Below are 15,477 nucleotides of genomic sequence, written 5' to 3' on the forward strand. Positions count from 1 at the left end.
AAAAAAAAAAAAAGAACTAGCTTGATTAACAGTTTTACAAATCCGAAGCACCAATGAAAAAAACCAACCTTGGTCTGGAAATCAACATGGCTAGAAGCAGCCTTGTAAACATTATCTACAATTTTCTTGAAATCGGACTTAAAGTTAAGGCTCTGATCAACCCATACACCGTTAGCAAAAGACAACAGGGGCCCACCAAGCGGCCCAGCGTCGGCGAACAGAAGACTCACAAGCTGCGACGAAAGGGAATTCAGGTCTTCCGTTGATTTTGTCTTGAGAAATCCCAGTAACTGATCCCTGGTCGGGCCATTCGACCCGGCGGTAATCAAGCCCAGAACAACATGAATCGACAGCGGGGAGAATACAAGATTGGCTTCCTTGGCTTCGGTCATGATCACGTGCTTCGCCAGAGACAAGGAAACGTCGGTTTGGTTGAGGATTGATTCTCGCAGATCCATAGTTGGCTTTGTGAAGGTGAGTCAGCGTTTATGTTTGCAGAAAGAAAATGAAGCTACTCGAAGACGAAGGTTAAGATGGGTTTCTTAAATGATAAGTAGCTGTGGATCAACAAAACGAAATTCGAAATTAAAAGAAACTTCCTCCTCTTTTCGTCTAATGAAGAAGAAAGGTCCAGACAGAAAATATATTATAATATTATTCAGTTCGTCCTAGAATCCACGCGTACTCTTTAAAACTCATTACTATCTATATTATTATTTTATTAAATTTGATACAATTAAAATAATTAACTCTGATGTCATAGTCTGTTTTAATAAATATATATATTAATAAAATGTTAAAATTTTATTGTAAGTTATATGTACTTCAATGGATAGAGTCATTGTTTCTTGGGTTTAGGTTATAGGTTTAATTCTTACTGAAGTCATTTTTTTATTCTTTTATTTTAAATTTATTTTTTATTTTATATATCAAAATTACAATGTAGTCCTTCGCTATTTCTTATAATTATATTTTGATCCTCATTTAAATATAAATCAAATGAATTGTAAAAAAATATTATACAAGCACGCAACGCGTGCGTCGGTGCACTAGTTATATTATTAAGTTTGAGACACTTAGAATAACTAACTTTTACTCTTTTAGTGTCATGGTCTGTTTTAATAATTATATATATTAATACAATATTAAAATTTTAATGCAAGCCATATGTAGTTTAGTGGATAAAGTATTTGTTTTTTATGCATTAAGTTGTAGGTTCAATTCACACTTGGGTTTTTTTTTATTTCTTTCTTTTTTATTTATTATTTAATTCATATATCAAAATTTGATTATAGTCCTTCACTATTTCTTATAATTATATTTTGATCTTCATTTAAATTTAAACTAAATGTATTTTAATTAAGCTTTGACATCCCATATATAAATTTAATATAAAATATAGTTTGGTCTATATGAAGATAAAATGCTAAAATTACGGTATAACATTTTTGGAAATTAATAAGAAATATGGATTTTGAAGATATGGATTTAAAATCATAATTTTATTTTTTTTACAATTAACAATATATCAAATCTTAAGTTTATACTTTATTTATTTACACATTATTAGTATAAAGTACAATGAATTTCAAATAACATTATAAGTTAACTTTAAATTCATATCAACTAACAATAAATTCTATATAAATATGTATATAGCATCTTTGAAGTTTATAACAAATTTGAAGTTTATTATCTTATTTCTATAAATAATAAAAAAATATTTGAAATACATTAATTCGAACACAACGAAAATGAAACTTTTGAATCTTTAAAATTTTCCGAAAAAGAAAATAAAAAATATACAGCTACGGCTTATTTATTAAAAAAAACATCAGTGATATCGATTAATGCACGCGTGATGGTTCTGCAAAAGTTATATGTGTAAAATAAAGTATACTAACAAGAAAATAATTTTTTTTTAAAATTTTTATGTGATATCTTTGAATGGATTTTTAATCCGTGATATCACCTGGAATCTAGGTTAAATTTTTTAAACTTTAAGATTGTGTTTGAATAGAAAGATTTGAGTGAATTTGATTTTAAATACATATCAAATCCTTAATTCATTGTATTTATTTGGTTCAAAATTAAGACGAATGATTTGAAATTCTTTTGTTGCCTAAGTACATTTTTTTGTTTCAATTTCAAATTCAATTATTCAACCTATTCATTTCAAATGTTTTGATTTGAAATCTCCTTTACAAATCCAAATTCATTAATTCAAAAGCAATTTAAAATTTGAAAGATTATACTACCTTTTGAAAAAGATTACAAATATTCTATAAAAAAAAATTTATTTTCAAAGTTGATCATTGCAATATTTTTAATTAGGAGTTGATTTTTTTACAATCGAAATATGATTTTGTACCTATTACTTATTAGTTAAGTTACCGCAATCAATTCCTAAATTATAAAGAAATCAAACAATATTTTCGAAATTGTTTTCCATAATCCAACAACATTCCTAGTACTAATTCTTTGACCCCCCCCAAAACCATAACACAATATTACATGTAAATCACGTTCCAAATGCAATGACTGTAAACGACTATAAAAAGGCATCGATGCACATCATAATTAATATATAATCACACGATATTAATAGATATGGGCCATGCAATTCTCAAAAATTCGGTCACGGTTGTTGTTGTTGTTGTATTAGCCACCATTCTCCAAGCAGCCGATGCGTGTGTCACCGACAAATACAAGGTTGTGATTGAAAGCGGGCTCCCACCGGAGTCACCCTATCCATTGAAGCTCCAATGCAGATCGAAGAACGACAATCTCGGTTATCACGAACTTTCCTCAAAGCAAAGTTTCACGTGGTCGTTTTGTGAAAGTATATTTCAGAATACGTTGTACTCTTGCGACCTTAGTTGGGGTCCAAGGTACCAATCTTTCCAAGCTTTTAACTCAAAAAACGTCGGAATGTGCGAGGGAGGGTTATGTTTTTGGCTAGCATCGAGTGATGGTATTTATTTCTCAAAAGTCAACTCACCCATGACCAAGATATCTGATTGGTTAATCCGAGGAGCCACATAGATAATACTTGTAATATTGTTGAATAGTGGAATATGAGTTTATGTACTTGATTAACTTACTTTTGTGTGTTTTATATATATCTTAGTATATAATAATAATAATAAAATAATAAAACAAGAGGGACACATAGTAACTATTTTTGTATTTTAATTTTAAAGTGAATATCCACAATTATCCCTCTGATTTCTAAAAGACAAATAAAGCGGTCATTAAAGTAATTAGCTTTCAAAATAACTTCCCGTGAATAATTTTTAAATCGATTTGATTTGGTCCATACAGGAGAGGATCTAACACAAAAGGTGGGTTGGGCACTTGGGCTCCAACCCAAACTTGATTTTTTTAGTTATAATATATATGTAATTGTTCAGGGCCAACATTAATTTTAACCCATCTTGCATTTTTTTATTTAGCCCAAGACTTACTCATAGATTTTTGTTTTGTTGAATATTCTTTTTTTTTTTTTCCTTGAATAAAAATAGCTTCAATAAATTTATTTTAACGATAATATTTCTGAATTATTTGAAAAAGCTAGAAATATTTGTGTCGTCGTACTTTATGACAATTCACCTAGTAGACGACGCCAAGTTATTCGACATGATTTTTAAATATTTCGTCATCAGCGAGTGTCTGCTTGAATTGCTTACACAATGAAAACTAAATAAAAATTGGATGTATGTTTCAATTTTCATGCAAAACGTCGCGTCATTATTTCTCGTTGCTGATTAGAGTTTGTTTGCTCAGAGACACCACGCCGCAGGCTTTGAGAACCATTTACGGTTTTCAAGGGCCAAAATATACATAGAGTGATCATTAATAGAAGAAGAAATATAAAGAAATCACCCAAAACTCCACGAAAACATTATGCTGTGAGGCATTCTTCGTGAACGAACAGTGCAAGAAACAGTCAAGTCTCATCCAATCATCATCTGACAGAATGCAAGGTGTAAGCTAATTAACAGTAAAGCCTCAAAGATAAGCTCTCCCAAATATCCATCTTACCGCGTGTAATCTCCGAACTCTTGATAATCATGAAGAGTTAAGTTGATGACTCGACTGTCTCGTAAATTATGGTTGAGGCTAATTATCAATACAGACGTATAACTTTTCATATTTCAGGAACCTCACATCCACAATTAAATATTCAACACCATTATGCTAATATCTTAAAGATAACTTGAAATAAGTATACATATCCCATTTCCATATTTAATATACTTTAGAAACTAAATTCTTCACTTTTCATGTATCCTTTTCGTAAGAAGAAAGGACTTGTCTCATTGAATTCGAGGGCTTTTTCATCCATTAATTATGTAATTTGTACGTTTTTCATTTCTTGATCTTATTATTGATTTTTGGTAAACTAATTTGCACTATTTTAAAATTTTTCATTGAAGTGGTGATGTGTTCGATGTCACATCAAACTCCGGAGAAAATTGACTAAATTTTTTTTAAAAAAAATAATGAAAATGATAATTAGAACAAAATTTTAAAAATGTGCTGAGTTACATATGAAAAATACAATTTCCCCTCACAAGGTATGTTTGAGTTTTGACATAAAATTTAAATCGTGTTCTCAATATCAAATATTCAATATATGGTACGTTTTTTTTTTAAAAATAAAATAAAAAAGTTGATCAAAATTTCTTTCAACAAATAATCCACTCGAGAACGCATTAGAAGGTGGGGTTCCTTAGTCTGATCACAAACAAGTATGCAAGTGGGAAGCAGAAGCAGAAACAAAGCCGAGTCATTGTCACTTTGAAATTAACCAAAATATACAATATTTGAAACAACAGGCTTGTATTGATGTATATTTCATTTTCATGATGCAACAAGTGGGTGACAATGGTCGGTGATATGTCAATCAAAATCTACTATCTGTGGAACAAAATCAAATAGTGCAACATCCTATATGTTAGGCGGTGTGATGATCAGTAGGCCTACTACCCTCTTCAATTCAAACACAAGAAATTGCATCAATCCTAGCTTCTTAGCCTTAAATTTGTATGTGAGGCCATCCATATTTATCTACCCTTCAAGTCACGTAGTATTCAGAGTATAGTAGTCTTGTCCTGAGTCTAAAAACCAACATTTTCATCTAAAATATAGAAAATATATTTTTGTTTTAATTTAGTATCTAGAAAAAAACCATTTTCAAGTTATTTAACTAAAACACTTTCAATTCTACACAGGTAGTACAAAGTTAAGTTTTTCACCCTTTTAACACTCTAGGTGATCTTCCAGTCAATTAATTAATAGATTTAAAAGCAGAGATTTCATAGAGTACAGCAAAACCATTTTTCCGTACATATGCAAACCAATCAAATTCAAATTATACTTTTAAAATATCTCATGCTCATATAGATTCATAAACAGGGACATCATCACGAGTAATCTTTAATTAAGATCTTCAAAAGCATTTACACATGCCAGAATATGAGAGTGGCCCCCTTTCTGCAAAATCCTAACTTACGAATTCTTACTTCGTTCCCTTTTTTTCGTAATATCTTCAAAATATAGAGCTAGGTCATTTCCGTTTTTCTCGATTCACTTTAGCGATTTGGCTGGGGCCGGAATAGCAAGGTCCGGCAATGAAAAGTAATCACTGTCGGCCGCTGCGCCGTCATCACGGCTACCAGCCATCTGCCACGTGTTTCCACCCCGAGACTCAGACACAGAACCACCATCTCCTCCGCTCATATGCTCCACGGGCCATTCCAACATACTAAGCCCATAACCCAGACCCGCACTGATTCCATCCCCGTACATATTCATCGGAAAAATCCCATCACTTGTTCCCATTTGTGCACCTAACCAAGAACTTGAATTGCCAGCATCTGGCCGCCCTGCCAAGTTCACTTCAGCGGGGGATCCAGATTGCGGACCTGGACCAGAATTTGTCATAAACCCGTTAAGGGTTCGAGTCTGAGTTTGAGTTTGAGTTTGAGTTTGAGTTTGCACCGCCTCGTATTTCTCCATACTGCAAGAAACCAGACTGGCGGTGATTGTGGGGGCGGCGCTAGTCGCTGTACTGGGGGCTATGCGGGGGCGTTTGTTGGAGGAATGGGCCTTGCGACTACCTCCGCCGACGGGGACGTTGCGCAACGCGCCACCTCGGGTCCAGTATCGGCGGCATGACTTGCAGAAGTGCCGGGGCTGGGAGAGATTATAGTTGTTGTAGTAGCAAAATTTGGTGTTGGTGGATTCGCAGCGTGGACACGGAGACTGTTCCAGCTCTGGTTGCCGGGTCCCTTGACGAGATAGCGTGCGGTCACCGGATTCTGATGCCATTTCCGGTGCTTTCGAGTGGGGTGTGATGGTGTTTCGTCTGGTTTTCAGGTGGGGGAGCAGAAAAGAATCCTAGTATTATCTCTGAGATATGTAGAAGTATTCAAAGAGCTTGTCTTTCAAGTGGCAAATGTTAGTGTAAATCGTGATGTGTGTGTATAAATAATATCAGAGAGGAAATATATCGAGCTTCATAAAAATATTATCAATACTCAAATGTAAACTTAGAAATATGCATACGCTCCCAGTATAAGTTGTGGCGAAGACTAATAAAATTTTTAAAACCGATTTTTTAATATTTATATTTTTTTAAAATTTATATATGCTATTTGTTACAATTTCTACTTATTTTATGGATATTTATTCATTATTGAAAATAATCTTATCTCAGACAATTAAATCAAACGTATTATTATTCACACATCTTACTCAAATATTTTAATAATCACAATATTATTTATTGACCTAATCCTATATATATTAAAGTGATCCCTGATTTTTTTGTCAATTTGGATCATTTGTAAATTTATTTTTCACGCCAGAACAACATTGTTAAATAATGTACTGGAAAAAAATGAAATCGAAGTAGATTTATACTAGTGGCCATGGGACACAAATCCAATTAAGATTCCTAGTTTTAGGGAACTGGATTGTTTTAGTAAATATAGAAAAATAGAGCATAGAACGAGTACGAATCATTACAACAATTGATAAATCGATATAAAAAAAATTTGAATAAATTAAATGCGAAAAATATGAATATAAAACTATATTCATTGCTCAAATCCGGTGCCAATTTTATACTGTATTCATTCACAATATCGTCATTGAACTTTAATTTTGGTTGATCCATGTTACTTAATGAGTCGGGAGTAAATTTTCCTTTTGAATTTGTTTCTTATACATAAAAATGTATTGGGGGGTTTGTCGATAATTTGATATCATTTTTCATTCCAAATCCCGAAACCATTATTTAATTTGTGCACGGAATACTAAACTAGACAGTCATTTGTGGTTTTGTTGGGGAGACCGTAAGGAAAATTATAATTACAATAAACACCTACTGGTATAACATACCGAATTACCTCAAAAACATCAAAAAAATATGACCCTTTAATTTCCTAAAAGTAAGCATTTCATTTCGACGTTGAGAATGGTAATAAATGTAGGATGAGTTAGCTTGGAGACAGCATGATTAGTAAGTGTTACGGTTAGGCATTATTGGTTGGTCACTGTGTTGCTGCCGCCCATTGAAACTTAAAATTTAAAAACCGTGTTGAATTTATTCTATTCTGGGTTGAAGTTTCCTGGGAGAGAAGGCGCAGGTGGTTGCGTGGCAGCGTACCTGAGACACGTGTCGGTCTCTAATGAATGTGTTCAGGCACGCGCAGCTTCACTCACAGAGGAGACTGCCAAGAATCTCTGTTTGTTGTAGTGTAATGTCTCTTTCGCCTATTTTCTAAGTGCAACTTCCTGAATCTCACCTGGGAATTCCATTCAAAATCATCACAAAAATAAATATAACTTTTGCATCAGTTTCTGGGCTTTAATCCTAGTTATTCAAAATAGGAAATTGTACTGAAATTCTCGAGTTCGTTCACAACATATCACCATAATCACACAGCTACAGCACTCGTTCAAAAACAGAAAGGAACACAATACAAGTTATGACATTTGCATCAGTTTCTGGGCTTTAAGTTGACTAGCAACGGATGAAGCTTATGAGTCGTTAGCCCCATTGTATCCACATTTTCTTCCTCACCATCCTTCAGTCTCCATTCAAATTCTTGCACCAATCTGCCGATTGCCACGCAAGATATAAGCATTGCTTGCAAAGCGCCGGCACACACCCTCTTTCCACCTCCAAAAGCCATTGTTTTGTGCAATTCCATGGTGTCGTTTTTTCCGGTTATAAACCTCTCAGGGATCCATTTTTCGGGATTTTCCCACACTTTTTCGTCCATGTTGCATCCGTATATGTTTATAGCAATCTGCAGACATAATTCCATGGTATGGTTAACACATAATCACTCAAAAAGTACATATATCAAGAGGTTAAGGAAATTGGGAATAACCTCACTGCCTTCTGGGATATCATACCCGCCTAATTGTGTGTTTTCAGTCACGTATCTTAGCGGGACAACAGGAACTGGGCTGTGCTTCCTTATTGTTTCATGGAAAACAGCTGCCAAGTATGGTAGTTGAGACAACTTCTCTTCTTTAAGGTTGTCGAGTCCACATATATCTTGAATTTGCAACAACAAACGACTCTGTTTACATGAAAAGAAATCAGAGCACACATCACGTAAAAATCACAGCAAAACAAAGATAAGATTAGAAGAAATGACAAAAGTCCAATAACCTGTTTTTCGGGATCTTTAGAAAGTTCGTACATCGCCCATTCTGAGGTGACTAATGTAGTATCCGATGCTTCAATAATGGCTTCCCAAATCAGCATTAGGATTTGTTGTTCTGATAATGTGTTCGCTTCCAATAATAGATAGTCAAGATAACAGTTGAGTTTCTGCCACAAACTTTAATCATCAATGCTAAGGATAAAATAAATTCGAGAGACACGGGCAGACCCAGGGAGAGAAGTCGTCCACTCTGAAAATGCAAAAAAAAAAAAAAAACTAGAAAACAAAAAAATCTCTAAAAATTCAAGTTTTCCTCCTTGAAATTAATTGATTCCCCATCCTACCCCCTCTCCTCAGGAATTCACGGTCCGCCCTGATTTTGGGTCTTTGATTGTATGGACTTTAAGGATATAAATAACCTCTCCTGAAGAAATACGTTTCTTCTGCTGCTCGATAAGGGCCTTCATCACAGCTTGCCGGTTGAAATGCATCTGCTGAATTTTATGTTCGAAGCTTTCATTCGGGATCCATTTTAGATATGTGAAAAAATCTCTCCAATCCACCTCGATTGCCCCTTCCATTGGGTCAAGTACCAAAATCTTGAATATCTCCTCTCTAGACAATGTATTGTCAAGATCCTTCACGTAAAGGGAATCTACATCTTCTCCAATAGCCTGTGCGGCAAAGACATTGTTATTAAAATTTGGGAATTTGTAAAATTTCAATGTTTTATCACTCACTGGAAGTGGATGGGCTTACTTGTTTCAGTGATAATCCAAAAAGTTCGGATTGAAATATTTTCCTGAAATTGACAGCTTCAAGAGGACGCGCTTTCAAATGAGCATGGAACTGATCACAAATGTTATTTATCATGACATCCCTGTGAATATGATGACGTTTCTGCCATAACCATTGTATTTAGTAATTATCACTTGAAATATGAATAACCATACTGGTGAACACCTTCGGCAGAACAAACCTGGGCGTTTGGTCCAAGGGTACTTGTAAGTAAATGACGTTTGGCTGCCTTGTAAAATTCATTATAATCACTCATCGCTATTATGCTTTTATCAGACGTGAGGATCTTTAATGCATTTGATAGCTTTCGTGTTGAGATGGAAGTGTATTTTGTTACCATTGCCTAAAGCAAAACGAAGCAAGTGTAAGAAAAATATTGAAACTAAATCTTTTGAGGTATATGTGGTCAAAAGGTGTGGTATCTAGGCTACCACTACGTTGATTTGAGCTCAGAAAACTGAATAGATAAACTAAATTCATCCAGAAACAACGTTAGAGCAGTAATCCAATCATCAGAGTTGACATTCCAGATTAGCATCATGATGAATAATCCATAAAATAATCTATCACCATATGTTGCACAGGAAGGAATTGATTAAACTTGTTTATCTGATGAGATCTATGCAACAATAATCGTCACTCAGCATGTATACATTTCAAAACAAATATAACATAACGCCTAATATTCATTTCACGCTTGTCCCATCTGGTATCTTAACTATCACAAAGCCATTTCCATCTCACGTGTTGAGATATTAGTTCATCATGCACTGATGAATAGTCAAGAAACAAACATCAAAAAGAGATTGGACGATTTCTCTATCGGCAAAATCACACATTATCACAACAGCATCTTAGATTTATGCTCTACCATATATCCATAAACTAAAAGTTTAAAGAGCACCAATATTTAAGGGACTTATATCTACCTCCTTCACAACATCAGTGGAGTTGAGAACAATCATATTGTTCGAGCCAGTCTTGATAGAATATATGGGACCATGTTTCTTAGCCCATTTGGTGAAGGTCTTGTGTGGCTTCTTCTCTTTTAGTTGCAGTAGATTTCCAATTACTGGTAACCCTGGTACCTCTGCATTGGGTTGGCTAGCTTTTAATTTCTTCATAATGTATAAAGAAACAAAATAATTACAGGTACGAGCGTTTTCAACATTAATGCCTCACGTACAACGCAGAGATTAACAAAGTTCAATGAAGTTTTTGGGTTAACAGGAACTCATTCTTATACTGAGGAAAGACACGTGATTTCTGCAAGAATAATGCTTATACTATTTTGAGAAGCTGATCACCATTGAAATGGTTCCAATATTCTTAGTTTCAGTATATATCTTCTCTCTGATTAAATGATTATTGGCACTTTAACTGATTAATCAGATCATAATTATTTCAAACCATGGAACATGTACACAGGAAAAAATGTCATTAAAAAAAACAAGAAGAAGAATCAAGCTTGGAACGAAAAAATCTCCCTCCAGTCTCCGATAACCAGCCATACACATCTAAATCACTGCATTAACTTTTACAGTGAAATTAATTACAAGCTTAAATGAAACATATAGTAAAAAATTCAAAATTTTACCAGAATTTACTAAATCATCACAAACTAAACCCCACGATCCTTCCCATTACCAAATGAATAAACTGTTAAATATTAAAAAAATTAATAATAATGAAAGAAAGAGAAAAAAAAACTTACGGGGTGGAGGAAGGTGGCCAGAAGAGTTTTTCCTTCGATCATTCACGTATTTTCTGATGAAAAACAAAGTGATCCCACCAATAGCAATAGCTGGGCCTCCAATCGCAGCTCCCAAAGGCAGAGCTTGAAGATTCAGAAGCGTATCCATTCAACCCAGATACTGGATTTCAAGATTTCAGTAAAATTTATTTCAATTTCTGCTATACTTATTGAGCCATTGTTTCGAGAAAATGAGAAAAACGGGAAAAGACGTAGAAATATTTCACACTACCTTATGACGGCACTGAAGTAATGAAAGGTCCAATTTTAACCACGTCTATATGGGTTCACCAATTTATATGCGAGATTTATCAAATTCTTTAAAATCAATGGCTCATATCCTGTAGAGCAGGTAGCATCGACGGAACCAAAGAAGTCAATGTAATTTATTTTTTTATCTTTTGTTTAAAATTTGTTTAAAAATTAATTTTTTTATTAATGTATTTTAATTTTGTTTATTTTTTTTACATGTTTACTTTCTGCTAAACTTGGAAGAAATCAATTTTTTGAATGCAAGTTAACTTTAGGATAAAGATACGTTGAAATCTGTAAAAAGATTGTATCATTTTTAAATGAGAAATAGATAAAATATTTGGTGTAGTACACTCAATTTGGTAATTTAATTTTATGTACTAAGGATCATAACAATTTCAATCAAAACTGGGTCGAGGGTTATGACTCGTCACAAAATTGGGTCGAGCACGCGACCCAATTTTGATAGGTCGCGTGGGTCGAGATGGGTCAGGAAGCATAATTTTGGCTTCTCGACCCAAAAAACTATATACATACATATATATATATACACACACACATTCATTACATTAAAGTGAATATGTAATGAAATTTGTTATGAATTTTTTTAGTTCTATTATTATAAATTTTGTTAAGAATTTTAGTAGAATTATAAAATTTGTTAATGTTTATATACAATAAACATTAATTTCATATGCTTCGATATACATTCATTAAAATGAATATGTCATGAAATTTGTTATGAATTTTTTTAGTTCTATTATTATAAATTTGTTATGAATTTTAGTAAAATTATAAAATTTGTTAAGATTTTTAGTCGAGTATAAATTCAACCCACATTGTTAGAATAAGAGATACATTTTTCTACTTGTTATAAATTTTTTAACTAACATACTTAAATTATAACATATAACTAATGTTTACACAAATAAATTTTTTATATATATTTATATTCTAATCATATATAAAGTGAATTATATATTATAAAACGATCAAAACTCAAAAATATCAAAAATTTCCTACCCACTCGACCTATCTCGACCCAAACCCTAAACCAAACCTCTAACATTATCACTCGACCCACTCGTCCCAAAATTGAAACAATTTACCACCCGCGCGACTCAAATTTAAAAATCTACTACACACATTACAATCTTGTCCACTCGACCCACACCAAAATTAAAAATTTACCACAAACACATTACATATTAATAAAATCAAATCGATTGTCTTTAAATTCAAACAAATTACATATCATTCAATCTTATCTTCTACCAAATTCTCCTACATATAGAAATCTGTTTTGTTTTTTCCTTTCACGTCTTATCTTGATCACAGGTGGCATAACCTACAAAACATAGATAAGATTATTATATTATAGACAATAATATGTATTTAAAAAAAATATGCTATATTATAAATATGCTATTATATAGACGTATTATGTGGGTCGAGGTGTGCACATGCACATCTCGACCAACAGCTGAATCTCGACCCACTCGAGACAATAGCCAGAACTAGCACTCTCTACTCACACTCCACTATCCAGACCTAGCACATACGATCATACTCGAATCACACTCCATCCACCTTCTCGACCCACACAATAAACACGTTCTTAGACTGTAAATACTCACAATAACTACACTCACAAATATCCTAAAAAAAAAAACAATCAGAACTAAACTGAAACAAATCTAGCAATACAGAGCATTCGAGTATATACTTACTTCTCTACAAATCTTCAAATTTTCAAATGATTTTTGATTATTTTGTCGTGAAGAACACAAAAATAACGGGAATAAATGAAAACTCAAATCAAGGAGGAATATATCCATTAAAAAAATATTTTTTTAAAAAATAAAATCTAACTAACTAATTAATGACCTAATAAATGAACTCACCTAATTAACAGCATTCAACTTCTTTTTTTCAATTTAAAAAAATCAAAATCCATTTTATTTAATTAAATTTAAAATGAGTCGTATATTTTTTGTTGTCCCGTTTCCCCATTGTTTCTATGCTGAAGCAAAGCAACTCAGAAACGATAATAGAAAATCTTAAAAAACAAAAACTGAAAAAAGAAGCATTGGCTGTCCCCGAGAAAGAAGACGGCACCCTCGTCGTTTCTTGAATTTCAGTCGAATGAATTATGCTCATTGGCTTAATCATGGTTATGATATGTACTTTCTTATATATTATTTTTGAGAAATGTCATAGGTAAAATGATTATTAATTTTTAGATTATAAATATATTTTTGAGATTAAAGTATATTTGAAATATTTTGATAATCTCAAAATAATACATAATTTTATTATTTTATTATACACAGGATATTGAGATTAAAGTATATTTGAAATATTTTGATAATCTCAAAATAATACATAATTTTATTATTTTATTATACACAGGAAACATAATACGCTTGTATAATTCGATCTCCACTAATGGAGGGGGTTTCGAAACCGTCCACTCCTTTTTAGTTTTTAATTAATAGTATTTGTTTTTCGTACCTGGATTCTTACATTTATTAAATAAAAATATTTTAAAAAAATGAATAATAATAAATCGTATAAAATAGATCAATAATAATGATATTAAGAATTTCAAAATTAAAAAATTACGTCAACGACGTACAATAAGTAATCATATTATAAAAATTAGGAATGAACACCAAAATCACTAATTTAACTAGATCAGATCAAATAAATATATTTTTGAGACAGAAATTCTATTATTGTGATAAATTGAAATAATCATAGATAAAGAATCAAAATTCGATTTTCTCAAATATATAGACTAGCTTCTAGATTTAATAGCATTTTGTTAAGTTTTGGAAAATGCGTAACTATTTTTTGAATAAAAAACAAAATAACAAATTTGTTTGTAAACTTAGTTTTCCAATGGGTTTTTTAATTTGTGTGAAAAACCAAATAAACCTACATGTTTGATACGAAACTAGTCTATCAAAGATGACCATGTGTATCCAAAATTAGGACAAAAAATAATTCAATTTTTTAATATAATACATAATATAAGTATTTGCAAAAATGTGTTGTGTATATATATTTAGTATGATCGAGATAATTAGCAAAAATAACCTTGATTCATTTTTTTTTATTATTTAAAAAGTAACTCTCAAATATATTGTTGGATGAGGCTTACAGTATGCTTTACTCAAGGTGCAACATAATCATTGGATCCCTATGTTGCGAGTGGATCCTACTACATGAATTCATGTAGGACTTACACGATCCAAAGTCTTTGATGCGTCTAGAGTTTTACTTCAAAGTGCAACATATAATAACTTGTTGGATGGTATGTTTTTATCAATGTTGAGAACTATGTATTAAAACTCATAGTCAGGTAGCATCAAATTTTAATAATAATTATCTAAACGAACCAAAACGAAATTCGTGATTTTTTTTTTATTTGATTATAAATAAATTATGGTTTGATTTGGTTTGAAATCTTGTAAAATCGATGATATATTGTTTGTTCGAATTTTTATCTAATTTGGATCAAACCGTGTTAGAACACGCATACATACTAATATCTCTAGCTGATTCGAACTTTAAAGTACTAAGTAGTTTAATTGTTTGCAATACCTCGAAATTTGAAAAGATGATGATAAAATACTAATTTGGTTTTTTTTTTTTTCCCCTATAATTTATATTTACATAAAAGTTATCATTAATTTCATTTCTCACTTTCTAAGGTAACGTCTGCAAAATCTTATTTTACTAGCTATTTGAAATTTTTAACTCTCACTTCTTTCAATATCGAAAATTCATGATATGACTTGAGATGCAAATTAAAATATTATTGCAATTAGGAATGTATAAATGAGTCCTTGATCATTTTTTAGATGATCAGATTAAAATTAATCAATTATACATATAACAGGGCTTGGAGAGAAAAGTTTGATCGAGCTAATCTAATTTATTTATACAATTATATATACATGAAAACATTGATTTGTA

At 32.0% G+C, this 15,477-nt stretch overlaps 3 protein-coding genes across 4 annotated transcripts in view; all 3 read right to left on the minus strand.

Moving 5' to 3' along the window:
- LOC140990048 (serpin-ZX-like) overlaps positions 1-458 on the minus strand; it is a 4,357-nt gene extending 3,899 nt beyond the window's left edge. The window contains exon 1 of the mRNA XM_073459633.1: positions 69-458. Coding sequence (XP_073315734.1) covers positions 69-458 — 390 coding nt within the window. The remainder of the gene's footprint in view (positions 1-68) is intronic.
- A 4,893-nt stretch (positions 459-5,351) lies between these two features.
- Positions 5,352-6,568, minus strand: LOC140990335 (uncharacterized). The gene has a single exon (XM_073459980.1). The coding sequence runs from the start codon at positions 6,334-6,336 to the stop codon at positions 5,593-5,595; it is 744 nt and encodes a 247-aa protein (XP_073316081.1). The 5' UTR covers positions 6,337-6,568; the 3' UTR covers positions 5,352-5,592.
- Positions 6,569-7,889: 1,321 nt separating this feature from the next.
- Positions 7,890-13,686, minus strand: LOC140990760 (ent-kaurene oxidase-like). 2 transcript variants are annotated; one of them, XM_073460616.1, is made up of 9 exons: positions 13,612-13,686; positions 11,203-11,362; positions 10,418-10,578; positions 9,670-9,831; positions 9,450-9,590; positions 9,110-9,364; positions 8,696-8,857; positions 8,409-8,603; positions 7,890-8,324 (listed from the first exon to the last, which is right to left on the minus strand). In XM_073460616.1, the coding sequence occupies exons 2-9, from the start codon at positions 11,348-11,350 to the stop codon at positions 8,013-8,015; spliced, it is 1,536 nt and encodes a 511-aa protein (XP_073316717.1). In that variant the 5' UTR covers positions 11,351-11,362; positions 13,612-13,686; the 3' UTR covers positions 7,890-8,012. The 2 variants fall into 2 exon arrangements, with proteins under 2 accessions (XP_073316717.1, XP_073316718.1); XM_073460617.1 differs by lacking the exon at positions 13,612-13,686 and adding an exon at positions 13,569-13,587.
- Between the last annotated feature and the right edge of the window lie 1,791 nt (positions 13,687-15,477).

The sequence above is a fragment of the Primulina huaijiensis genome, chromosome 12 (assembly GCF_012295235.1).
Source record: "Primulina huaijiensis isolate GDHJ02 chromosome 12, ASM1229523v2, whole genome shotgun sequence".
In the NCBI taxonomy this organism is placed as follows: Eukaryota; Viridiplantae; Streptophyta; class Magnoliopsida; order Lamiales; family Gesneriaceae; genus Primulina; species Primulina huaijiensis.

What these genes read in the sequence shown, in the direction of transcription:
- LOC140990760 (XM_073460616.1), bottom strand. Translation starts at nt 11,350, where the DNA reads ATGGATACGCTTCTGAATCTTCAAGCTCTGCCTTTGGGAGCTGCGATT. An exon ending in CCACTGATGTTGTGAAGGAG is followed by an intron (nt 9,832 to 10,417) that starts GTAGATATAAGT and finishes GTTTTGCTTTAG; the next exon opens with GCAATGGTAACAAAATACAC. An exon ending in CCCTTGGACCAAACGCCCAG is followed by an intron (nt 9,591 to 9,669) that starts GTTTGTTCTGCC and finishes TGGTTATGGCAG; the next exon opens with AAACGTCATCATATTCACAG.
- LOC140990335 (XM_073459980.1), bottom strand. Translation starts at nt 6,336, where the DNA reads ATGGCATCAGAATCCGGTGACCGCACGCTATCTCGTCAAGGGACCCGG.